At 43.3% G+C, this 27,526-nt stretch overlaps 1 protein-coding gene across 2 annotated transcripts in view; it reads left to right on the plus strand.

The window, feature by feature from the left end:
* Positions 1-24,406, plus strand: part of AP2A2 (adaptor related protein complex 2 subunit alpha 2) — a 77,286-nt gene extending 52,880 nt beyond the window's left edge. The window contains exons 5-23 of one of the 2 annotated variants that reach the window (XM_083165529.1): positions 132-261; positions 874-975; positions 1,641-1,749; positions 3,446-3,596; positions 5,150-5,318; positions 6,610-6,747; positions 6,885-7,067; positions 9,631-9,728; positions 10,784-11,015; positions 12,784-12,954; positions 14,284-14,450; positions 14,714-14,791; positions 18,979-19,061; positions 20,610-20,699; positions 21,088-21,211; positions 22,189-22,305; positions 23,288-23,357; positions 23,478-23,612; positions 24,232-24,406. In XM_083165529.1, coding sequence (XP_083021655.1) covers positions 132-261; positions 874-975; positions 1,641-1,749; positions 3,446-3,596; positions 5,150-5,318; positions 6,610-6,747; positions 6,885-7,067; positions 9,631-9,728; positions 10,784-11,015; positions 12,784-12,954; positions 14,284-14,450; positions 14,714-14,791; positions 18,979-19,061; positions 20,610-20,699; positions 21,088-21,211; positions 22,189-22,305; positions 23,288-23,357; positions 23,478-23,612; positions 24,232-24,309 — 2,425 coding nt within the window. In that variant the 3' untranslated portion in view covers positions 24,310-24,406. The remainder of the gene's footprint in view (positions 1-131; positions 262-873; positions 976-1,640; positions 1,750-3,445; positions 3,597-5,149; positions 5,319-6,609; positions 6,748-6,884; positions 7,068-9,630; positions 9,729-10,783; positions 11,016-12,783; positions 12,955-14,283; positions 14,451-14,713; positions 14,792-18,978; positions 19,062-20,609; positions 20,700-21,087; positions 21,212-22,188; positions 22,306-23,287; positions 23,358-23,477; positions 23,613-24,231) is intronic. The other variant, XM_083165530.1, reaches the window with a different exon arrangement.
* Positions 24,407-27,526: the final 3,120 nt, after the last annotated feature.

A 27,526-nucleotide genomic window follows, 5' to 3' on the forward strand; every position in this document is an offset into this window, starting at 1 on the left:
GTTTTGGTACTTTAGAAAAAATAATGCTTAAACCTTGAAATTACCACGATAATGTATGGTAGTAATGGTGTGGTTTATTTCCCCCCCCATTGTAAAGTGATTTAACTATTATATTCCTGTTAACACTACAGGGATACAATGGACAGCGTTAAACAGAGTGCCGCCCTCTGCCTGCTGCGCCTCTACCGTACCTCCCCAGACCTTGTGCTCACCAATGAGTGGACTTCCAGGGTGGTGCATCTGCTCAACGACCAGCACTTGGTAAGGCAGCAGTAGACAAGTGAAGATTCTGGCCCATAGAGGCCAACTTTTGCAGTTTTAGTCTGATTCCTGATCATTACTCAAGAGAGGAAATTGGACAATGGGCAGTATTAAATTAGCCCCAATGCTTTTTTGACCATGAAAAACATCCTGATGCCGAGATTCATGACCGATGGCTGTTTTTACCTTCGGTGAATGGACCCGCAATCGCATGAAACACATGGGATCAGGGATAAGTCTCGATCCCATGTGTTCTTGCGGCTACGGCGACTGATTTTCAGGGGTTATGCTTTGCGTGAATCAGGCATGTGAAACATAATCCCCAGTAAATGCCGGTATCTGGTGATAAAGATGCCGTCATAGGGCATAATTGTAATAGCCCAGATAATCTGCCCATGGATTACAATAGTTGTATATGTGGAAAATAGGTTCCCCGTCCAAATAGATATCTACTTCATTTCTTCCTTCATTTATAACCAGGCCTCACTCCTCAATAAATATTCTGTATTGTCATTTGCATCCGATTTTTTCAAATTGTTACTCTATTGGAATAAATGTATTTACAGTGTGGTTGAAAACCATTATCTTAATCTCCTGTGTTCTGTTATTTAGGGTGTGGTAACTGCTGCCACAAGTCTGATCACCACCCTGGCACAGAAGAATCCTGAAGAGTTTAAGACCTCCGTCTCCCTGGCAGTGTCTCGGCTGAGCAGGGTAATGTTGAATATCTGCCCATGGTTTGTGTTGGCTCCTGAATTGGATAAGAATGTGTTCTGTAATCTATCTGCAGAGGATCCTTCATAGAAATAAACTGGCATTGGATTGTGTTGTGGAACAATCTCCTACCACTTGATAGCGTCTATGTACAATTAATTGGAGTTTTATTTAATATAAATATTCTATTCTTGGCCTAGCTCCTAAAATTATGAGAGAAGGTGTTGGTCATGTTTTCCCTGGAAGTTTGTTGATGCTACAATTTAAGTAAACCGTGCCAGCAGGACTTATTCGTCACAATGAAAGCACTGCCAAGCTATTGTGCAACTGGCTTGCAACACTTTAATATAGTAAAACTAGCGAGCAGCTGTCCTCCTTGTGGGTATGGCCACACAATGACCTGGCACCCGCTTCCAATTACATGATGGATGGTACAGAATAAAGCTTTAAAAATGTTGTTTTCTTCTTTCTTTCCTACGTGTTTTGGACTACAGATTTTTACTATTCCCCCCCTTCCCCCCCAACCACCACATCTTTCCCATATCTATCTTTATGATGTAAGTAATGCTATATTTGTGTGTTGCTACATTGCCTGACGCTCCCTGTAAGTGGTTGTATGCGGTCGCTGTGAACTTACCGGTTGATCTGATTTTTATATTTTTTAGATTGTCACTTCAGCCTCCACAGACCTGCAGGATTACACATACTACTTTGTTCCAGCTCCCTGGCTTTCTGTGAAATTATTAAGGCTGTTACAGTGTTATCCTCCCCCAGGTAACCGTTTGTGTCTTAGCAGTTATATGGTACCTTATTGGAACGTCTGGACAGTGGGAATCCCAGGCCGTTTTAGTTTCTCCTGACTGCAAAAACGGCTGCAGATTGACGAAAAACAGCCATGAATTGGACAGTCCGTGGCAGTTTCAGACCAGACAAATCAGACTGGTTTTAAATCTGTTTTTTGTTGGAAACTGCCTTCAATGCCGGTTGAAGTGGCAGCATTGAATAGGCGAGGGGGCGCTATTTACACTGGTGGATAGTACAGAAACCGTGTGATCAAAATAGAAAAAGTAACTTACTGTAGGACAAGGCTTATAAACATTGCTGAATCCATTCTACTAATACCCAATAAGCAGCAAGGCGACCAACCCCAAGGATTTGGCACCTTTTTCAGAAAAGAAAAGCACATGAGACGAGGGCCCTGCTCATAAGAGCTTACAGTCTCTACTCCGTGGTAATGAGCCACGTTAATGGATTCATGCACCTCTGTTTGTTCAATAAGGGCTTTATAGGGTACTAGTAGCTTCAGAGTAAAATCATATACTGGCCAGCATTGCCAGTTCTCTTACCATGAGACAGATTTTAGCCTACTTAGGCTATCTACTTAGGCTAAAATCTGTCTCCTGGTAAGAGAACTGGCAATGCTGGCCAGTATATGATTTTACTCTGAAGCTACTAGCAGTGGTTATTCTATATGTATAGAGAAAACTTGAAACCTTTAATAAACTTAGAGCATTTTGACTGCGGTGGTACCAGTTTGTGGCCTAAGCCGAGTGACGGGTGTCTGTCATTGGCATACCATTAATAGGGCGATGTTACCCCGACCCTCCTTGTATTCCTCAGACTCTGGTGAAGTTGAAATACAGGGAGGGTCGGGGTAACGTCACGTTTATTTGTGCCATTGAGACACTTGTCAAATAGTTTAACCCCCCATCATGCATATAGAAGAGCATGCAGAACAATTAAGTACAAGAACATAGAGCTAATATACTGGAGCACCTCTGTAGATCAACGTATAAATTTACAAAGACTGAGGTGCTGCCTATACATTAAGTTAACAATATATCAAAAAAAATAAATAAAAAAAAAAACACTTTATACAACTTAAATCTTTGTGACTGATATTAATCTGTATCCTGATTGGTTTTATTTGTAGGTTCTATCAAGTTTTGACTTTTAATAAAGTTTGGTTTTGTAAAAATGTAGACTCTGCATGCAAATTTCTACGTGACGCCTAGACCATCCCTAGACCATACCTACCACTCTGGTGTCATAGATCTGTGGGCAGTGGGTGGGCAGCTGACATCAGCTGCCCGCACCCGCGTCATCAGCAAATTAACATGGGAAAGCCCATGAAACGCGGGACGTTCCCATGGGCACGGCGACGGTCCGCCTCTCTCCGCACGCATGCTGTGTGCAAGCGGCTGGTTTAATGAGCAATTCGCCGTGGATGCTCTCGCCAGCAGCTTGCACATGTGCATACATGTTTATATGCATGCGCCCTTGGAATTTCCCACACTGTACATAGTAACATTAGAACGTGTATGCTAGGATTACCTATTAGTCTAGTTGCTTGTGTTTCATTTGCAGAATGTGGAACATCGCTCAGAATTGACCTGTTGCTGGAAAGTAAAATGTTATGTATGTGCCAGGAGAAATGACAATCTTACCTGTAAGTTACGTTACATTTCAGAAGACCCTGCAGTCCGAGGACGGCTGACGGAATGCTTGGAGACCATTCTGAATAAGGCCCAGGAACCACCAAAATCCAAGAAAGTGCAGCATTCAAATGCCAAGAATGCGGTCTTGTTCGAGGCAATCAGCCTCATTATCTATCATGACAGGTGAGCCCAAGTGTAAGGCACATTTACAGTAACGTGTAAGACTTGCGGCTAGAGCCCTGGTTCCCAGTCAGTGGATGTGATCAGACTGCTCACAAGTGTGGTCTATTGAACTCAAATAAGGACATCATAGTAGTGTATTTCTCATTGTAGAAAACGTATTTACTGTTAATAGATCCTATATAATTAAAATGGCATAATTTGGTATAAGAATGTCCCCTGTAACTTTTGCTTTTGACCTAGTGAGCCTGGATACCTGATGCAAGAATATGACATACCGCAGTCTGTGCATCATTGGGCTAATATATAGTGTATATAAGTATTACTATGAGGCCTGATTGTGATTTGAAACAAAAGCTGAAAAGCCAGTACCAGAACAAACAATGTTCCTCTGCAAGGGGAGCAAATGCATGCATATCTTCCCTGTGCAGGGTAAAGACGCACTGCGTTTGCATGTAACCCACAAATGTTTTCTTTATTTTATACACTGTCAGTGTCGACATACAGTACACATCCATATCTAAATCTCTCTACACGTTACATCTGCCCGGGATACATATGATCTCCTGGCTCTCGGGATGCCAGCAGTCTAAAGACTGACATCTGCATCCTGATATGGAGAATCCCAATTGAGGCTCCATTACTAAAGTAACCCCCCCCCCCCCCCATAACACAACCCACCCCCTTGACGCCTGACCCTAACCCCCCCCAATCCCGCAGCCTAACCCAAAGTCCACCCACTACTCCCCCTTCCCCAGCCGGATGCTAGCCTTCCCTGTGTTCCGGTGTCCGCGTCTTGATACTGGTCGAGGTTCCGGCACCGGTCTCCTGATGGCTGTTGGAAGGCAACGTGTATATTGAACGGCAGCATCCCGTTTGCATCCCCATCTGCCCCACCTGCAGTGTCACATGGTTTTGCCCAAGTTCATATTTTTTTTTGTTTTACTTCCAAGTCAGAATCTGGCCCATAGATACGTTTTATTTTGTTTATGTGTAATGTTTGCAGTTATATTTTCTTTTAGCATGAATTGTGTTTATTCAGAAGATGGCCAATAGGGACACACATGACTTTCAAAACACTGACCTTATTATATGTCTATAACTGCTATCCTGACATAATGATCTTTAATTCTTACTTCTTTATAACATTAATCTGTATTCTTGTGGTTTTGCCTACTGATCTTAAGGCAAGGAACATATATTTTTATTAAGGCCATCTGAACAAAATATAGACTTTGGCCATACTTTATTATAAGGGATGGTAATATTTGGTGGAATTGCATTGTACTGGCCTAGCAGCCTTCGTATACTCAACTAATGCCCATATATTGTTGATTTAAAACTTGACTGCAGTGCACACTGGGTATTGTAGTTCCATAGGAGTGTGAGAGGTGGCCTAAGACCCCTTACTCCATAGCAGCCAACCTCTGTCTTAGCTGTAAAAGACACCTGCATTCAGGTCTTTCCAATTCTGCAGCTCCGAAGGGAGATTTCAGCACTACAGACTACCAGGCCATTACACATAGCCCATGTGACTCTTCTATCCTGCTCTGCAGTGAGCCCAATCTGCTGGTTCGGGCATGCAACCAGCTGGGCCAGTTCCTGCAGCATCGGGAGACCAACCTGCGCTACCTGGCATTGGAGAGCATGTGTACCCTGGCCAGCTCGGAGTTCTCACACGAGGCGGTCAAGACTCATATTGAAACAGTAACCAATGCACTAAAGGTGAGTGACCAGTGCTATTAGACGTTATACAGTTGCAAACTCTGTGTTATACCCTTCTCAGAGATGAGCTGGGACTTGTCCTAGCTGTTTGAACACTTCCTCAGTCCATGTCTCAGCTAGGGACCCCCTTTCATGCTACACCTTAGACCTGGGATATTCCTGGGTTGAACCCTTTCACACTGAAACCATGTCTGCCCTTCGCTCCAGTGAGCTAATCTGTAAGAAGCAGCCAAATAAATGATTTTTGGCACAACCTGGTTCTAAAAAATATCTCTTACTACAGGACAAGGATCAGGCTATCCAAATGGTCAAAAAGGTTGACATGAGGTTTTTTTCCCCCCTTTCCATCCACTTAGACTGCGATTGGGAGCAGTGAAGTGTGCCGAGCTGTGCGGTAGAGAATCCAGGCACCTGGGCCGTAGAAAGGGAATGCGGTCCATTAATTGGTGTTTTCAAGTGCCGACATTTGACACCAAGAAATAGTTAAAACTCAAGTCATCCTTGTGCCCGTTTCGGGCTGACCTTGTCCACTTTCAACCTAACCATTGTCTATGAACAGACACTGAACACAGGGCCTAATGTTTCTCTTTCATTAATTCAGGACAACAATAATAGTTTGTTGCAGATTGGCCCATTGACTTAAATAGTTGAACACCTGCAGTCATTTTCCCTTACTTATTCAGCCCCTTCCAAACTTGGTAGAGGAACGCAAGCCAGTCTGGTATGACTAATCTCTGGCTGCCGGCACTGGGTAACAATTTGCACAACAGCAAGGAACTAGTTAAGGGGCTCAAATGATTTCATAGAACAGAATTGACTATATAACAATCTTAAACCAATAGCAGTGGTTCCCGATCTCGGTGCTCAAGTACCGCCAACAGTTCATGTTTTCCAAGTCACCCAGCAGGTGAACAGGTGTGCTCATTACTCTCACACACTGACACAGGTGGAGCTAATTGTTTCACTTTTTATTCAAGTGGAGACCTGAAAAATATGAACTGTTGGGGGTCCTTGAGGACTAAGGTCAGGAACCACTGAACTAAAGGCTCTGGTTTCATAAGCACTATCCTCCCTCCATACCCCCATTGACTATCGTCTTAATCATTTGGAAATTCAGCTGTGTTTAATTTAGAATTTCTCCTCTTGAGCCACATAACCCCCATACCTAGAAAAGGCAGACCATTATATAAAAGCCATCTGCTTTTGCGCTTTCCAGTAGTACTCTACAATATGTTACAGACCATTGTCTCGCTGTGAATGATGCTCTACCTTTTTTATTTTTGCACTACAGACAGAAAGGGACGTCAGTGTGCGGCAGCGAGCGGTGGACCTGCTCTACGCTATGTGTGACCGAAGCAATGCACAGCAGATCGTAGCGGAGATGCTGAACTACCTGGAGACGGCTGATTACTCCATACGTGAGGAGATTGTAAGAACAAATTTAGAATATATACTGTACATGTAATATAAATGCGCGCCTGTAGAATGTCATGTTCTGTAGTGTGTTTTATGTTTTCAGAGGACCTGAATAGCTTGTGTAGGTCTTGAATGTGTTCTCTATTGCAGGTGCTGAAGGTAGCTATCCTGGCAGAGAAGTACGCGGTTGATTACACCTGGTATGTGGATACTATCCTCAATCTCATTCGTATAGCCGGGGACTACGTAAGTGAAGAGGTCTGGTATAGAGTGATCCAGATTGTCATCAACCGAGACGACGTTCAGGGGTATGCTGCTAAGACGGTGTTTGAGGTGAGAGCAGCATGTTCATCTGTAAACCTTCATTTTAGGTCTTTAAAAATAAAAACTGAAATTTTTTTTTTACCCTTTAACTTTAGAGATTTAGGGAGAGGTTTAATGCAGCCCGAGTTCAGCAGCAGTGCAAGATGTCCGCCGAACTCAGGCGTTTTTTAAAGGAGAATTAACTTACAAGGCAAAACCCCTTAAAAAAAAAAAAAGCCCACAATTTTTTCTTTTGACTTTGGGAATAGCTGACCGTGTAGTACAGCACATACTTGAGGAATTATTTGGCTTTTTAAATTCATTGTTTCATCTCACTTGTATGCGTGCCTTCAGGTCAGAGTACTTTACTTAGGACCTCGTAATTTAATTATTATTTTTTTTCAACCCTTTGGGGCCATGTGAATTTGTCAAAATAGGTATGAAAATTGCCAAGCAAAGCTTTTAATTAACGGTTTGAGTTTCAACGTTGCTGTGAGGGATCCTCAAAATATCCGTTAGAAATGCCAGCATCGCTCACAGCGACCGCTCTTTTTATTGGGTGCAATATTTAACTGAACTTCAATGAATTGAATTGGCTGCATTTGTATTTATACTAAAAGAACAGTCACTGCGAGCGACGTTGGCAGTTTTAACGGCTAATTTGAGGATCGCTCACAGATAACTGAGGATGTGATCTTCTGCAATAGTACTGTATGTACACTTTTCAGTCCCGAGCCATTTCTGATGGCAGCCCTGCTGCGGTATATAAGAAACTGTAAATAAATAATACATGTTCCTTCCGTGATTTCACAGATGGAGCAGTTCTTGGTATTAGGGAATATTTAGCCGGATAATGGAGAGTTATTTTGCCAGAATAGACCAAAGTTTTGAATGTGCAGAGAAAAGTTCTATAAACCAACACTTGATATAAATATATCCCAAGGGTTTTGGTTGTCACTCTGTTGAATGTTAATGCTAAGGGTACATGTTGGCATAGGCCTACTACCAGCTTCTGAACTCTTGAGAACTGAAAAGTGTTTTGCATCAGTAGACTCTTCTCCTATTTGCATAAATTTAAATTTGCCATTTATAAAAGCCTGCAGTAACCTACATTCCAGTATCTCTGAGGTGATGTTTCGGTAATTGTTTCCTAGCAGGGTGCCCAGTACGCTGTAAGCGTACAGGGCTATTCTCCGTAGTAAAATCACATCACATTGCATCTCATGGGCCATTATAGTGCCAGACAAGAAAGGAAAAAAATAGAACTGCGCAATATAGTTGATAAACAGTATTTGCTCTCTATAATTGACAAGACATACATCACATCAAACATACATGTAAAAATAGGCATTAAAAGAAAATAAAGGAATTATGCACAACTGGTTGTGACTCTGTATAGCATGCAAAGGTTTTGTTAAAAACTAATCATATTGGTTAGAAATGCACTTTCCTTGAAGATATTCACAGTCACGTTAGTATGTTATTAGGCTCAGTTGAAATGGCTGGTTAGTAAACAGTTAGGTTTTGGTGTGAAATGAATTTATACTGTCCAGGTTTTATGTCTGGCCAGACACTTTATAGTGAGGATACCTTACAGCTGCCACCTGTAATTCCTCGGGTCTCCCAGTTGATGGTGCTGAATCACCTTAGGATGGATGGTCTGATTGAGTTCGGTATGGTGTCCCTCTGGTGCAGTGTTTGTAGGGAACCAACACGTTTTCCCGCCTCCAGTCACGAAATCAGCGGCTTTATCAAGGAAATAAGTTTGCAAAAATGTAGTGCAATGCGATGCGATTTATTTTTATGTAATTTATTCACTGCTCTGTTGGCCCTAGGGGATTGCATTGCATTGCATCGCACCTCCTGCAAAATCGCAAGCGATTTTATAGGGTGCGATGCCATGCCATTAGCTATACACTTATATGACATACAATGAGGTTTCCCTGACCTCCCCACTATCCATGCCACCCTGAAGCGTGCCGAGCGGAGGCGGAACACGTCCTCCCGACCTTTTCATACCCCACTATCCACATCTGCGTGGAGTTGATTTTATATAGTGTGGCGAGCGCAGCGAGACGAGCAGACACGGATTACTTTACATGTATTCCACGTCCCCTCGCGGTGCTCGCTGCGCTTCGAGCTCGGTGGCTCGCTGTGCTCGCCACACTATATAAAATCAACTCCATGTCGACATGGATAGTGGGGGTATTAAAAGATCGGGAGGACACACCCTGCCGCCCCTCGTGGGGCTCTCTGCGTTCGCCACGCTTCGGGGTGGCGGGGGGGGGGGGCAGTGAAACCTCATTGTATGTCAAGTGTATAGCTAATGGCATGGCATCGCACCCTATAAAATTGCATGCGATTTTGCGGGAGGTGCGATGCAATGCAATCCCCTAGGGCCAACAGAGCAGTGAATAAATGACATTAAAAAACCGCATTGCATGGCACTATAATGGCCCATAACATGCAATGTGATTTTGCTACGATAGCGTATGTATGAAAACTGGGTGCCCTCCTAGGAAACAAATACCGATGTTTCCTATAAACAGATATAGAGGTAAACTTAAATGCTTTTTTTTTTCTTGTGTTTCAGGCTCTCCAGGCCCCTGCTTGCCATGAAAACCTGGTGAAGGTTGGAGGGTATATATTAGGCGAGTTTGGAAATCTTATTGCTGGTGACCCACGTTCTAGGTATATACTCTATAAATGATGTGTTTGTATCAGACACAATAGCTGTACCCTTGATCTATACTTGTTTTTTTGTTCTCTATGCCAGCTACATAGCATGTGTATTAGATGATGATTACTTTCTTGGGGGCTTTGTGAAGGACACAAATATAATAAAATCATTGTAGCTCTGGTAGATGATGATTTTCATAAATGTATCTTCTTATATATATCAGCTGTGGCCATAACACAGGACTAGGCAAATATTTGGGGCCCACCTAGTTCTATCAAAGACCCTTTTAGGGGTTTTGACATGGTGCGATTTTTGCTTGTGATTCGATCCCGATTAGAGTGGGATCGAATCGAACGGAAAGCAAAATGCATTATATTTGGACTATATAGTCTTGCCTGCACAGTCTATTGTTCTATTCGATTTTGATGCCGCGGGGCCACGCATTGTGATCGAATCAGCATCAAATGTGGCAGAATACCGTTCGATGTCCATTTTGATATTGCTTATATAACCAAAGTAGAATAGAAAAATAGACCAAACGGAACAGTGTGTACGGGGCATATGTCAGATTTCACTGGCAGATACCAAAGAAAACAAATCTATTGGTCATATAGCTACACTTTCATATCTGTTTGTGTGTGTTTGTATACTCTACAGCAGGGGTAGCCAACTCCAGTCCTCGAGAGCTACCAACCGTTCACATTTTCCAGACAACCTAACTGCTGCACAGGTGCACTCATTACTAGCTGAAACATTTTAAATGATCCACAGGTGGAGCTAATTACTTCACTTGTGATTCTGTGAGGAGATCTGGAAAACATTAATTGTCAGTAGCTCCCGAGGACTCGAGTTGGCTACCCCAGCTCTACAGCCACAATTCTCTTTTTACACAAAAGCCACAATATTTTTTTTTTAATTCTTAGGAGCATACAGTACAATGAGTCAGACAGAATGGTCAGCTCCGTAGTAGCATTTCCCCAGTTACATCACTAGAGAAATAAGTAAATGCCTTTTGATAGTAGACTCTTATTTAAACACTTGTTTGATTTTTTTTTTTCTCTCCCAGTCCCCTGATTCAGTTTAACCTTCTTCACTCCAAGTTCCACCTGTGCAGTGTGCCTACCAGGGCACTGCTCCTCTCTGCCTACATCAAGTTTATCAACTTGTTTCCTGAAATTAAACCTACTATCCAGGATGTGCTACGTAGCGACAGCCAGCTCAGGAACGCAGACGTAGAGCTTCAACAAAGAGCAGTAGAGTATCTGCGGCTGAGCTCAATCGCCAGCAACGACATTTTGGTAGGTGTATTGAGAAGGACTTATGTGATGCAATGTGGCATTCATTAGCTAAGCTAGCCTATAATGGGAAAATAGGTTTTAGGTTGTGCCAACTGTTAGTGTTTTGAGGTTCTGCTACATTCTTAACACCAGAGACCAGCCATCTTGGCCTTTTTCCAGGGTGCCATACATTAAAAAAAAAAAAATGGTAGCCAGGAGAAAAGTTGTGGGGGCCAGGCCGTGGTCCCCGACCTAGATGTGGGTGGGGGCCAGGCCGTGGTCCCCGACCTAGATGTGGGTGGGGGCCAGGCCGTGGTCCCCGACCTAGATGTGGGTGGGGGCCAGGCCGTGGTCCCCGACCTAGATGTGGGTGGGGGCCAGGCCGTGGTCCCCGACCTAGATGTGGGTGGGGGCCAGGCCGTGGTCCCCGACCTAGATGTGGGTGGGGGCCAGGCCGTGGTCCCCGACCTAGATGTGGGTGGGGGCCAGGCCGTGGTCCCCGACCTAGATGTGGGTGGGGGCCAGGCCGTGGTCCCCGACCTAGATGTGGGTGGGGGCCAGGCCGTGGTCCCCGACCTAGATGTGGGTGGGGGCCAGGCCGTGGTCCCCGACCTAGATGTGGGTGGGGGCCAGGCCGTGGTCCCCGACCTAGATGTGGGTGGGGGCCAGGCCGTGGTCCCCGACCTAGATGTGGGTGGGGGCCAGGCCGTGGTCCCTGACCTAGATGTGGGGGCCAGGCCGTGGTCCCCGACTAAAATATATTACAACTTCTAGAAGACCAGAATGCCTCTTTAAAGCCACTCAAATGTCCCCATGTTCCAGCTAATAACTGCCCATGGCCCCTCAGTGCAACTCAGACTTCTCACAGCAGGGTGTCTTGATTCATGGCATGCCGCACACTGCAGGGCATAATGACAATTATAAGATTTTATGGGTAAAGATCTTGAAAATTAAGCCAAATAGATTAGTCCCTCACCAACGGTTTTATGGAATAGATATGCAGTGTGATCTGTCAGTGACAGACAAGCAACAGTGTCTCCAAACCTCTATAGCACAGGTTCTCAAAGTCGGTCCTCAGGACCCCACACAGTGCATGTTTTGCAGGTGTCCTCACAGAATCACAAGTAAAATTATTAGCACCGTTGCCTTAGTTATGCCCTATTCGCATCTCAAAGCCGGGTCAAGATCCTGGGTCGGACCAGGGTCTGGTGCTTTTGCATTCAACCAGGGTCACTGATTATACAGGGGGCGACCAGCGTTTAACACTTATTATAACCCAGGTCAAACTGCCCTGTTGTTGGACCCTGGCTATAAGCTTTGGTGCTTTCACACCGCACCGCGACTCAAGTTGACTGTCATCATCCCGGTAATAACCCAGGGCCAAGGTGTGGTGTGATTAGAGAAATGATCAGTGAATGCCTCTTGATACTAGACTCTTTATTTTTTTTCAAATATTTTCTATTTTTCTCTCCCAGTCCCCTGATTCAGGTTAACCTTCTTCACTCCACGTTCTACGTATGCATTGTGCCTACCAGGGCACTGCTTCTCTAAGTAAAGGCAGGGAGTGTACGAGGAGTGGGGTTAGCAAAGCTGAGCTCCACAAGTCTGCAGTAGGAGATCTAAAGTCTGCACTGGGACCTAAAGTAATCCTGTCAAACCGTGGTGGTATAACCTAGTTGATGGAACTGAACTCTTAGTGTACCTAGTTTTTGAGACCTGCCATTTCCTGAAAACAACACTTACACCAACCATCCATCTATGAACTTCTGTCTTTCTATGTTATTTGAAGGCTACGGTTTTAGAGGAGATGCCGCCCTTCCCTGAGCGAGAGTCTTCTATCCTGGCCAAGCTGAAGAAGAAGAAAGGTCCTAGTACAGTCACTGACCTAGAAGACACAAAGAAGGAGAAGAACAGTTCAGATGTAAATGGGGGCACTGAGCCCGCCCCTGTTAGTGCAGCGGTATGTCTTTTTGTCCCCTTCTCAATTGCAGTTTATAAAAGTTGGTAATTGTAAAATAAGCATATGTATTAGAAGTGCTGGTCATGCCACAAAGGACATCCCAGGAGTGTAACTTGTACATATACAGTATCATGTGACTAAACCGGATCCTGTCTAGTGCACCCATAGAATCTGGTGCCTGTGTTTTATTTTTAGCTTGTAGCGCAAAGCATTAGTTGCTTTAATATAACCAGTCTCTACTATTAGTTTTTAACTAATTACAGCAGCATTGAAAAGAACGTTCTCTACCTGTGGTTTGTTGTGCCTTCCTAATTGTATTATACATTTCTGTAATCTTTATAGATTGTACAGGTTTTTTTTTCTTATTCCAATCTTTAATTATTTATCCAGAATAAAAATGATTTCCAGAATGTAAAGCATTATGCTCATTTAGTGGATAAATATTCCACTTAATCTACTTGGCGTGCCAAAACTATAGTTTCCGTCTTCTGATGAAATAAGGTTATATTAATATATTGTCTATATTCCTGTACAAGCAACTTAAAGTGCTGTTTGGCTACTTTATTGAATATTTAACCCCCTTTGCTAAGTGTTTGAAATTCCACACATCCTACCCCACTGTCTTTTAGCTGACCTAACATAAGTATCTGTGGTGGGCTAGGTCTAGGCTTGGGGGGGGGGTTAGGCCCATATACACTGGGCAATTTTGCAAAAATCGCTTAGACGGGCAAAAATCACTCAGTGTGTATACACAGAGAGATTTTCAGCCCAGCGATTTTCCCCATTATTGCTGTCCATACATGCTGGGCAAAAATGCCCGGTGTGTATGCACCTTTTATATTTAGCATGTGGGGGGGTTACATAGTTTGCTCAAGGGGGGTTAGGTTTAGGCTGTGAGTAGGGGGTGGTCTGTAGGAGGAGGTTTGAGAGAGGCTGCCGGAAAGAAGAGTTAGTGAGAAGGTTGGAATACTTACCTTTTAAAACTGGTGTGTTCATGGCTTTTGGGGCCTTTTCAGCGCCAAGGTCCCATATCCAACTTGATTAGAGAAGTTGAGACCTCGGTCCTATATGTAGTTATTGAAATCTAGCCATGTATTCTGTTAGCCAGACATTGAAGTGGCAGAAAGTGTGCTAGCTAAGGTGCGCCAAAGCAATTATTGTTAATGTAGCTATCAAACTAATATCATAATGGTGGAATAGGTTTGTAGGAGGAATATATTTGTGCTGAATAGTGGTCTCTGATGAACACAGCATGGCTTTGTCTTGGTATCTTATTTCATCTTCAGTTACCTGAAGCCATGCGATTCAATTTTGGTTGTCTTTTTATAGTCTACTCCTTCTCCTTCTGCTGACCTCTTGGGCTTGGGAGCTCCCTCTGCTGCCAGTCCGGGCGCACCCTCTACGAACTCCTCCGGTGGTCTGCTTGTGGATGTTTTTGCAGATGCTTCTCTGCCCGTCGCTGCGGTTGGTACAGGAGCAGAAGACAACTTTGGAAGGTAGGTTGCTAGTGCTGAAATAGGCGAGTGCAATGAAGACGTGTACAGTGGATGTGGAAATTACCACTTCCAAATTCTATGGAGACGCTATTGCTTGCTCAATCTAGCGGTCAGCCATGTCTGTTATTGTTTGTCTTAAGTTTGGAATGTAAGTTGACATAAAGATGATTTTTGCTGGAGTGCATGCTGGGATTAGGGGAACTAACAGTGCTCCGTGTTGCTGCCTCTTCTCCCCTTGGTTTGCCGCTGATGTCCGATTACAGTGATGTCCCAACTCCCACAGAAGGGGCATCTGTGGAGCCAGACCCTTCTGTGCAGGATGCAGAGGATTTCTTCCACAAGTAAGCATACCCACCCCAATGAGCAACACATCTGGTTTCATCTGCCATTCACCTCTCACTGCTGCTGTCTGGCTTCCTCATTTGTAGTTCCTTGTGGGTTCTAGGACAGCAGGGATGCAGTCATAGGTTCTGTGCTTCATTCCATTTCTGCTCCAGCTTCCAAATGCAGCACAGTGGAGGGTAAAAGTCACTGAGGAGTAAGATGCTATTACCAGCTGAGAATGCCGCTGCGTTTCTTTAGGTTTATGACGTTTGTTCAAAGAGAAGAATCCATCTATTGACATTTGTTATACCCCCTACAGCATAAAATGCTCTCCTTCCTTCTCCAGTACAGAAATGTCAATGATATGTAAATATTTAAAAACGCGGAATACATGCATGCGCGCTTGATTCAATGGTTTGTTTATAAACCCATGTTGGGTAGTATGCTGCCCGTCATGAGATTACATGTGCTCTGCCATGTACAGGGCATTAACTATACTAAGCTGTAGAGTATAGACTTCCCTGTTGTGCTCTTCCTTCTCCTCCTCTTTGTCCCTGTATTAAAATAGGGGTTTCATTTTGATTAATGACTATCGTTAACTGACATATTAAGCGGTCAATTCATTTAGGTGCTAGTTGGGAGTTGTTTCATGAATCTTGCGGCATCAGGGGGGATATTCAATATGGGATTCCTACTAACGTCCTGACAGGCGGAATCCTGGGTCTATTTAGTTTCCTCCGACAGTAACTCAACAGTCGAAATTCAATGTTCCGCCTGTCGAATGTAGGAAAGTCCATGGATTGGCGAAAACGGACGCGGATTGTCAAAAAATGTCTGAATTCAACATTCCGCGGCCGTTTCTGATAAAACGGATCCGACTTTAAAAAAAAAAAAAAAAAATCGGATCAGACACCTGTCGGTAACGGCAGCATTAAATAGCCCCCTTAACACGAATGTTTGCTCTCAAATTCTCCAAACCAAATGCCCTTTCGCAGTACTCGTAGTGGGCAGTTGCAGACAGTCTACCAAGCTTTGTGAGAGAAGTGCATGAAAACATAGCGAGACCTTCCTAGACCCACACAATTGTGACTATTTTGTTTGCAGAAAAGAAAGCTTTTAGTAAGGAATGTACTGGAGGTTTTAAAAGGCGTTGAATGGCTGTTTTTGTGTATTTAAAAAAAAAAAAGTTTTACAAAAATGTAAACCTTAAAATAAAGAATTTCCCAACCATCTCTTGCCCTTTGTGTGATAAAAGTTGAATTAGCAATGCGAATGTGCACAGAAAGCAGCCTCTCACACCTAACCTTGTGCAACTCGGACCTAATTAGATTGACCCCTTAGTGTTACAACTACATAGTTAACCTCAAGGGATTGTACACCCTTCCTCCTTACACCAGTGTCTGATTTTCAAGATACAAATAAAAAAAGGAGGCATTGTCAACAGACTTCGAACATACATAATTGTTTGTATTCAAGGCAAATGCTTTTTTATATGGTGTTGGAAGTTGCACCTACACTTTTTATAGATCTGTTGCAGATCTAGTGTAGTAATTGACATTTGTGGAGTAGTAACACCTATCTTGAACAGTTTCTCCTCCTAAATTATGTTTGTTTTGTAATTAATGGGTGCGTTCCTGGGTCAGAATTATACTGAACTGCCCTCCACCACTTCTCAGTCACCTGTTTATATTGGTGCTGTCCATGGTGCTGCCAGCAGCCTTCCTTTGCTAGAGTGGTTGTTGGTGAACACCAACCTTCCTGGCTTTGCTGTCACCTCGTAGAAGGCGCTGGTGGTGGAAGGAGAGTATAATTAGTACGCTAACTCTATTACTATAGCAGGTAAAGGCTTGGCTAATGTGTACACACGGTGACATTCAGGCTAACGGCCAATCTTGACTATCAGATTTTGGCTAACTGCACATAAGATTTACTTTAGATTTACACTGTATTGCTATTTGGCCCTAGGCCAAATACATTTCACAGGAGACATAGTCAAGATAGCCTGCACAGTCTGTATAGCCATGCGATACCATTACCGCGCATCGGGTTCCCATACGGCTGAACACTGTGCGACTTTCGCTACCTTGGTTTGCAATTTTGACTAGATAGTGAAAATCAATAGCTAAAATGACACCGTGTATACACCGCTTAAGACTCCGTCTTTAAACCTACCCTACCAGTCTCAGAACATAGTCTGCCAAAATAAAACCATTCCACATTTGTTTACAGCCTTTCTCCAGATACATTTATCAAATCCCTAGATAATCTTTATCAAGGAATTCTGGGTAATTTACTACTTTTTTCTTCTCACTTGATCACTGCTGCTTTAACAAGGCAAACTGTTACATGCAAAAATATTCCATCCACCCATGTAACACGTCCAATAAATCAGTGGAGACGCTCTGGGGTTCCGCCTTTGCCCACTCTGATTTATGCATGCATGGACTTATGGGTGTCATTTGCCTACATGTTGTTAATACATTTACTCTCCAAGTTTCTTTGGTCCAGGTAGTAATATGAGAGCACTGGGGGATAAAAGGCATCATTGTTCTTCTCTCATTCCCTTCATATTATTCCAAATGTTCTTCTTCTGCTTCTTTCACCTCATAACACACCTTTTTTTTATGTTTTTTTTTTTTTTTTATTGTTTTGTGTTCTAAGTAATCTTCACTAGTTACCAGCCCGTCAATATGATGGAACCACAGAAAAGTAACGTCAGCGCGCTGGCGGATGTGCGTGACCGAATGGAGTAAAGCTGGAATTGCTCCATTGGGCACCATCTTGTGGCCGCTGGTGTGCAAAACACTTTAAGTATAGTTGCCTACCCTCCTGCATACTGCAGGAGACTCCCTGAAATAGCAGCAATCTCCCTCTCTCCCTGAAGAGTCTAGAAATCTCCCTGATTTCTCCTGACCCACCTTTATGCAGCGGTTACCTTTTTGGGGAAAAAAGTAATCCGATCTAGGCAATCAGATGGTATTTGCACTTGGAATTTATTGCATAGGCATCACATTTATTATCACGTATTATTGTGCTGAGAGAGAAGAAACTAAATATCACATATAATAATTGCAAACAAATAATCCAGTATTGCAGGCAGTAGTAATATTATTATCAATACGTGTCACATTTCCCAAAGTACTGTATATAGTTACTTACGTTATCTAAAAATATCTCACAACAAGCATTTAAGCACATATATGGAACTAGCCACACCCTTTGGGTGTAGCATGACACCCCCTTAATGGGGCGCTGTGCAAAATTTTACTGCCAACTATAATCTCCCTGAAACTAGTTTTCAAAAGTAGATAAGTACGTTTTATGGCTATCCCTGCTTATGCACAGGTGATATAATCAAGCTGATTACGGTACAAATTAGGTCCCTCTTTTCCTAAGCCTAGAAAAGAAATGTGCTGGGAACCTACTAGATGGCCATAAAACCTGGACCGTTAGAGCAGGTATGTACAAACTACGGCCCTACTGCTGTTGTGAAACTACAGGTCCCATCATACCTTGCCAAAGTTTTGCTATTCAGGAATTCTAAAACTATGGCAAGGCATGCTGGGATGTGTAGTTTCACAACAGCTGGAGGGCCACGGTTTAGACATGTCTGCTCTAACAGTCCAGGTTTTATAGCTATCTAGTAGGTTCCCAACGCATTTCATACAGGACATAGTTTTTCAAGGAAGCAACTACCAGTTATTTATGTATGACCATTATCTCATTTCTTAGTTGTTGTTTTTTTTCATTATTAAATTTTTATTTATTTTTGTTGATTTGCATATACTTTTAACACCTCCGTTCTAATTATTCGTTTTTCCATAAAGTACACCTGTTATGTGTTTTTTTTATTTTTTTTAAATACATATTCCTACCTTAATTCAAACTGAGTTTGAATTAGAAAAAAGAAATTCACCTCAAGCAATAAGTCTCTCTGTATCCATCTCAGACACTATAGTGATTTATTATTCCCTTCAGTCCCATAGGCTGCCTTTATAAATCCACGGTATCACCAGCAGTCAGCCTATAAGTACCAACACCTTACAAAACACATACAGGCGTGAAAGAAGAGATGTGGGTAATGCTCATTGCCTAGCAAATAGCAGAATAAGTGCAGAATTCCCCTTTGTAATGCTGCCTTTTGGTAAATTTAGCCATACTGTATGTTTTATTTAACTTTTTCCTCGTTTTTATTTTTTCCAAGGTTTATCTGCAAAAATAATGGTGTCCTGTTTGAGAACCAGCTGCTTCAAATTGGCTTAAAATCAGAGTTTCGTCAAAATCTGGGTAAGTATCTGTGATGTCATCATAGCTATAGTTTATTTAGACCAGGGATGGGGAACCTTTGGCCCTCCAGCTGTTAAACTACACTTTTTCCAGCATGCCCTGCTACAGTTTTGCTATTTGGCCATGCTAAAACTGATGCAGGGCATGCTGGGATGTGTAGTTCAACAACAGCTGGAGTGTCAAGGTTAGCCATCACTGTCCTATAAGATTCTTAAATCTATTCTCGAATAATGAAGTTAGTTAAAAAAAAAAATCACTTGACTATATTGGTGTTCATAGTTTTTTGTACATGCTGCTATTAATAGTCGCACACCTTATGCACATGACCGTGTGTGTGTAAGCATAGTGTTTGCAGTATGAATGTGTGCAATTAGCCTTTTCTCCTCACTTCTCCTTACACAAACAGAACTCCTGGTTGTTTGATGTAGTTGTTCAGGACCTCTGCTTACTCACACAGTGGAAACTTTATATGCGTGTGTCTGCATCAGGCGTTTTTACATATGTCCTCCTACTTCCTCAATATGCTCGCAGTATGAGAGATCTGCCAGATCCTGTGTCAAGGTGCATACACACGGAACAATGCCGGAAGCGCTCCGACATCGTTCATGAGTGTATCAAATCATTCATCGTGTGCACACACAAAAGATTTCATGTTGTTCACAAAAGATTAGTCTAGGATCTTCCTGCATGCATAGACAATTGTTAACAATGCAATGCATCAGGAGACTGCTGATTCATTGGGTGTGACACTTGTATATCTGTGTGTGACTGTATAGTCTGTATATGTAGCACAACAAAACTTGGTGTAGAAAAAAAGTTGCGGCTGCTGCCTCCGTAGATCTTCATGTGCGGATTCAGAGACTGTTGGTGTCTCAAATTAATCAGCGTGGTCTTATGGTGCATCCTATCCACTTTGCAAAGCGTCTAAAGACCCATACACACGGGGCGATTTTAGGGCTATTTCTAGATCACAAGATCACAACTTATCCCCAGCGATGGCAATGTGCGGACCCATCCATTGCTATCGCTTCACTAGATCCTGACTGCATGGAGTCAAAATCTAGTCAGGTTGCCCCTGTTCTCACTAGAGAACACTGGCCCGCACACATTGCTAGTGCACCACGTCTATGCCAGCGACCTGTGCCACCCGTCACTCTGTGTGTATGGGCATTAAGACGCATTTTCGGCCAAATTGATGCCCGACGCTAGCAGTCTCGTGGGACCTGTCATGCTAAGATGGGCTGTTAAGCGTGGCTAGCAGTGACGGAGGACTCTTCCGTACGTTTGTATTTTTAGGATGTGTTCTGCAACAGTACAGGAAATTGCTGGAAAATGTGGTTTGGCTGTTGTGGAAGTGGTCCCTTATAAGTGAGAAGCCGTTTTCTTTTTAATTCCAAATAGACGCGCCAATTAAGGTTATTTGTTAGAGAGAATTACCACATTTCTGCTGTAGTTGGCTGTTCTAAGCAGTGAATAGTGGTCAAGAACTCTAAAGTAATAACCTTTTTTCTGAAACCTCTCCTGACGATTTACTTCCATCTCTCATAGGTCGTATGTTTATCTTCATTGGCAACAAGGTGTCTTCCCAGTTCCAGAATTTCACCCCAACGTTGGTTTGCTCAGATGAGCTTAAAGCCAATATCCTTTTTTAAGCCGATTATAAATGTATTATATAAATATATATTCATTCATTATAGGAATTATATACGTACTAGAAATTATAGACTGTATTTTCTATACACCTTATGTGCTTTTTATACTGTATATCTATCCGTTAATTGAAATTGTCTTTACATTTTATAAGCTAGTAAAGTCTGAGTAATGTGTGCACAGACTATTTGTCTCCGTTTTCCCTCCCTCTACACTTTATTTAACCTAAACGCCCTGAATATTGTAAATTATTTTTGAATCTAGCAAGTAGAAGGCAGCGGTCTGTCCTGTAAGTCATGTGACTGGTGCCATCCCCTCTCACCGTCCAATGAAACACCTTGATTTATTAACAATGCTCCTTGACACGCCGGTCCATGCCTGAATCTGCAGTCTAAGCCAGTGGAACCTACAGTGGATGGGGGAGCCCAGGTGCAGCAAGTGGTCAATATTGAATGTGTGCAAGAATTTGTGGAAGACCCTGTTCTAAACATCCAGTTTAGGTCTGTATATTATCTAACGCTAGGCTACAGTATTTCAGGGTGAATTCTTGAAAGTAGAAAGAATTCCCATATAGACAAGTGGTTCTCAACCTTAGCCCTGATATTTACCCAACAGGTCATGTATTGCAAGGTTATATCTAGTGGTACTTCTCCACTTACCGAAAGAGAAGGAGACTACTACTCATTATGACTAAAGTCTATGAATTGTACAATAATGGATATGTTAAGTGATATGTATATATACTGTATAAACTAACAAACCTTGGGACTGGATACATTTGTCAATTCTCCCTGGATCTCCTAGCACAGATCAATGAGGGTTAGAAAAATGACTTTGTTCATTGCCCAACAAATGAAGGTGTTGCATCCTTCGTAGTGTACCCTCCAGCATCCTGTTCCTTTTAAAACTCATGCAGTTCCTCTTTCCTGCCTGGGGTGGTGCTGTCTGCTTTGGTGCTACTAGTACAGCCTGGTCTGTATTGAGATACAGGCCACAATGTGATAGACACCACAGCAGACAGCGGCACAACAGGCAAGGAAGAGGTTTTGAAAGGAGCATGGTGCTAGAATGAACACTACTTTGTGTGATGTACCTACACATACAGGAATAATATACATTTGTATAAGACATCAATGCTTCTCTTCTCTGCTTCCTTTTCCATGCAGGTCGGTTACTAGTGTTCATTTAAGCACCCTCTATATTTGAAAACCCATGCAGTTCCTGTTCCCTGCCTGGGGTGTCGCTGTCTGCTGTGGTGTTTCTAGCACAGGTCTGGTTTGCATATCAGTGCTGATATACAGACCACACTGTTTTAGAAGCACTACAGCAGACAGTGACACCCCAGGCAGGGAACAGGAACTGCATGGGTTTTCAAATATGGCGGGTGCTAGAATGAACATCAGTTATGCTGCCATAACATCTCGCTTATACAATGATAAATAATATGATTTATTTTATTGTACTGTACTAATTGCAGGTATGGGGGAGCATTCCAGAACATCTCTGTAAAGCTTCCAATCACCCTGAATAAGTTCTTTCAGCCAACGGAGATGGAGGGACAAGACTTCTTTCAGCGTTGGAAGCAGCTCAGCAGGTGATGGGAATTTCCCTCTTTGGAGGATAAAGATGATCAACATTAGGAATTTATCCTAAATGACATGGTGCTTGTCTGCCTTAATCTGGTGCAGATCTTCTCATAATAAGTTTCTGCAGTAGAACTAGTCTTAAACTAGGCAGATTTATAAAATGGTTGAAGCTGGTTTACCTAAAACAAACGAATACGACACCTTTTATAGCAGTAATCACGGTGCCGTAGAATATCAGGGTTTTTTTTCACCGCACCTCTACGCCATACGTTTCTTATTGAAAAATTCAGCTAAATTATTAAACTAAGTACATTGCTTTCCTGTCATCGTTAAGCTGTGTAAACACGATACAATTTTGGCTATCAATTTTGACTATATTCCCAAAATCGATAGTAAGTTAGTCAAAATTGCACCGTGTTTAGCTGCATCCGATACTGATGTGATGCAATGCGTGGCCCTATGGCATCAGTATTGCAATTAGAAATATGCTGTGCAGCAGTCAAGCATACCCCCCCCCCCCCTGCCATCATTTATCACATGCTGGCATCCCGCTGGGTCCCCGTGGCGGCTGCCGAATTGCACCATGTGTGCACAGCAAAAGGTCCAGTTATAGGTTAGTGCAGTGGTTCCCAAACTGTGTGCCGTGGCTCCCTAGGGTGCCTTAGGACACTTGCAGGGGTGCCACAGGTTGGTGGTCCAGGACCAATTCAAATAATTTATTATCAATTATTTATGGACAAAACCAGTGCTGGTGGCTGGCAATCATAAAATATGTGTACAATAATAAGCAAATCATGCCTTTTACCAGACAGCTGAACCTAAGAAGCACATATAAACATGATCTACTTAATTTTATATATAATTTTTTTGGGCCTAGGGGTGCCGTGGAAAAATTCTGATACTTTAGGGTACCGTGATTTGAAAAAGATTGGGAACCCCTGGGTTAGTGGGCATATGTTGGAGTATAATAATGTTTATTTTACTCTACAGCCCAAATCAAGAGGTTCAGAACATTTTCAAGGCAAGACATCCAATGGATTCTGAGATCATAAAGGCAAAGGTTAGTTCTTCATAGATGCCATACAATAAGGACTTTAGTGATTAATTTACTTCCCATTCTCCATGCCCTCTTATATTCTAATCTATAATAACATCTATAAACTTCTTTGTTCCCCTTCAGCTCATTGGCTTTGGCCCTGCTCTCTTGGAAAATGTTGATCCAAACCCATCCAATTATGTGGCAGCTGGAATCATCCAAACAAAATCCCGACAAGTGGGATGTCTGCTACGCCTCGAACCAAACGTGCAGGCGCAGGTAAGGAACATCGCGTGTAAAGGTGTGAACACACTGTGCGATCCTGGTTCATGGCCGATTTTGACGTATCTTCATGATTTTGACGCTGTACGAAATGACAATTTGTATAGGGGGGGTATTCAAATATCCATTTTTCGCATAAAACCGGTGAAATATCATCCGTTTCTGCAAAAAATTGTTGAAATTCCCATTCCATTCCTAAAATTGGAAAAGACATGGATTTGCGTATCCGCATATTTTTCTGTGGAAATGGGCGCTAATTCAAATATTTTGCGCCCAGTACCGCAAATGCAGATTCGTCCTTTGAAAGAGCCGGCTCTGCAAACGTGAATCCCCAAATACCCTTATTTCTGGAAATCGGAATTAAGGGGGGAAACATTGAATACCCCCATAGTCAAAATAGTTTTGCCTGCAGTGTCAATACTGACTTCTATCAGATTTTGATTATCTAGTCAAAATCGTAAACCAAAATCGCACGGTGTGTACACCCCTTAAGAGTATTCTGCACCTTTCCTTATTTAACATGGAATTCAATGTGTGCCTGCTCCATATCTACTGCTCTCTCTCAGAACATTGCACAGGACCAGTGTAACCTGTTATGGTCTTCTCTCCCACACAGATGTACCGACTCACCATCCGCACAAGTAAAGAAGAAGTCTCCCAGAGATTATGTGACTTGCTCTCTGAGCAGTTTTAAACCCAAATTATGTGGCCCCAGAACCCGTGTCTTAGTGATTTTTCCCTTACTGCCAGTTCCTTATCATCTCAGTGAAAATAAATATTCCTAACACGTGTATTCCTCCTATTCATTGCATACAGGGACTTTGTCAGCACAACTGTGTATATATATATTATTGTTTTGTTAATAAGGTGCCGTTAGGTAGTAACGAAGTTATTTCACCTAGGAATCATATTCGTATCATTATATTAGTTATTTTTATTTATATAGAGCTTTTATGGAAACCACATAATAGGGTTTTGAACATAAAATGCAGAAACCATTAATATAACATGTGAGGCGGCCATTTTAAGTGATCCGTTTCAAGGATTTTCCCTACCCACAAAGGATCCAGCTGTTTAAGTAATACTATATAGCAGTGGTTCCCAAACTGTGTGCCTAGACACCCTAGGGTGCCTCAGGACACTTATAGGGGTGCCTTGGGTTGGTGGACCAGGATCAACTCATATTAGTTATGTGCAATGTACCAGGTAAAACTAGTGCTGGTGGCTGCCAATCATAACCTGTGGACAAACAGGAGCAAATCCTGCCCCTCACCACATAACTGTGACCTATAAACTCAATGTACTTACTTTTATATTTTTTCCTGCATTTCTCAATAAGAAACAATTGACCTAGGAGTGCCTTGAAAACATTTTGATGCTCTAGGGTGCCGTGATTCAAAAAAGTTTGGGAACCCCTGCTATATATTGTTATGCAGGGAAGAATAGGCAGTGGCTGGAAGAGAGGACACATATTGTGGGAGATAAATATAAAAGAGAGGAACGGTTTTTGCATAATCATGAGCACAATGTACAGTATTGTTCATTTAAAAAAAAAGTTCCAGGTGCAGCAGCCATCTTGTGTTCCTTCATGGAAATAAGGCCTACAAGAGTAAATGGAAAAATGACTAACTGGATACGCACTAGTTACATACAGTCATGGTATGGACTGACTTGGAAAGTAATCAGTGTTTTTTTTATCTAGCAGTATTATATGTTAAGCGTTAAAGTGTACAATATAGGGTTGGCCATTGATGGTGTGTTTTCACAAACAATGAGAGGCCACCGATGGTAAACATCGCTAGTTGATCCCTGATGGGGAGTGTCCATTAAATATGTATTCATAGACCATCTATTGAAAAACCATAGATAGCAGAGCTGTTCCCTGTCCTTACTAGAACAATTACCAGGTGAATTTGTAGGAGTGTGAATTTAAAGTGTAGCATGCAGGAGTTGCAATGCTTGGCAACCTGTTTCATTAGAGAGTTGGACAGAATCAAGTGCAAAATCTGTTAACTCCCTCCTGCTGAAATGACATAAGTGAATGCAGCCTTGTTTACAAGCCAGCCAAGGTTAAGGGGCACCTACCCACTATACACAGAGGCAACCATTGGCAAGGCATGGTTTGATGGGAATGCATTATGATTAGGGAGGACAATCCCGTATTTGGTGGGATCCTGGGATTTTGGCCTAAAATTACCGGGATTTGAATACCAAACTTCCAATACCCGGATTCGTAGGCGCATGCATGCGCAATTCAACTTATTTTTAAAGCCGAGCAGTGCCGATCCTGACCCCCAGCTGTGTGCAGTGTGATGTAAGGGGTCATTCTGCACAGCCCTGCCACCCTAATGCTCCTTTCTGACCCCCTGTACTGCCGCTTCCACCCGCCGCGCTGATCCCGGCCGCCCTCCCATCAAATTGATCCTAACCACCCACCATTCTCTTGCTTCCCTCCAGGCATACCATCCAAGAAGAGACCAGAAGGCCTGCCACCACCACTGTATAAGTGCAAATGCAGTGCGAGGGGGTTTGGGGGAGGAAGGGGGGATTAAAGTTTGTTTTTAGATTGACGAACTCCATACCCAGTATCACAGGTATCCCAGGATAAAGCATTTTTTCTTTCATACTCATGGTGGACACTGGGACAGTGGGGTGTGGGTGGAGCCACCAGCGACAGGCACCAAGGAGATTAAATTTCTTTGTGTGCAGCCCAGGCTCCTCCTCCTCCACGCTCCCCCTAGGCTTCAGTTGTTCCTTGGTGCCGTTAGGCACAGGTTACTAAGGAGGGGGCTCCGTGCCCTTACTTTTAATTTTTTACTTTGTTTTTGCACAGGAGACAGCGCCATTTAGCAGCTGCTCCTGCCTGGCTGGGTCCGGCGCGCTAGTCTTATGACCTGACACACCGGACACCTCACAGCACACTGAGGCGCCGCGTCCAGTCAGAAGGTAAGCGGGTCCCGTCTCTGCTGAGCGGGACGCCGTGCGGCGATACCGCCGGGGGAAGGGTGCATCCCCCTGGCCGGTCCTGGCAGCAGGCACCCGGCGGTTTCCGTGGGCCGCTAGACCACCAGTTTTGCTGTATTGGGGAGCGCCATCTTGGAAGGCGTAAAGCACTGGGGTTCCAGGGGGAGGCAGATAGGTCCCCAGCTTCCGCCCCCGTAGTACAGAGCTGTCAATCACGCTTCCCGCGTTCAGCTCTGCTTCTCCCCGCCTTCGCAGCGTCTGCACGCCATTACAGGCACAGCGCTGAGAGGGAGAAGTGCACCCAGACTCCTGCTCCGCGACACCAGGGACCAGGTTTCTTTATCTTTCCCCTAGCGCTGATATCAAGCTATAATTAGCACTGATACAGCGTAAATTTGTGTGCTTGTTTTTTTGCTTAACCCTAACTTGTTTGATAGGGCTTAAGTGTACAGTTTGTCTGTTTTTTAAAGACAGCTTGTCATTGTCAGACTTGTGTGGAGGCTTGTGACTTATAATATGTCACAGAAGGGGAAGCCCACAGCAAAACCCTCTAGGGGTACTGCTCCTAATCTGCATGCATACACATGTGGCAATTGTAAGGAGAATTTCTCCTCAGAGAGGCAGACAGACCCCGGCTTGTGTGACCGTTGCTCTGTAAATGCACCCTCGCCTGTCAGTCATCCTATACAGGAGTCCACTGAGCCAGCTTGGGCAATAACTCTCTCCACAGCAATGAGAGACTTAGCCACGCAGTTAGCTGCAGTCAGGCCGCACAAGTCTGCTTCTGAGGTGGCCACACCACAGGCTGTGTCCTCAGTACCTGCCCCAGAACCTACCTGGGTTCAGGGTTTATCTTCTTCCGTACAAGGTCTAGTACAGGTGTCTAACTCCCTTCAGTCTATTCTGAAGGCACCGGGTAGACGCAGGGCTTTGCCCGTTTCTCATGA

This window comes from Crinia signifera, chromosome 11, assembly GCF_055691185.1.
Source record: "Crinia signifera chromosome 11, ASM5569118v1, whole genome shotgun sequence".
Taxonomy (NCBI): Eukaryota; Metazoa; Chordata; class Amphibia; order Anura; family Myobatrachidae; genus Crinia; species Crinia signifera.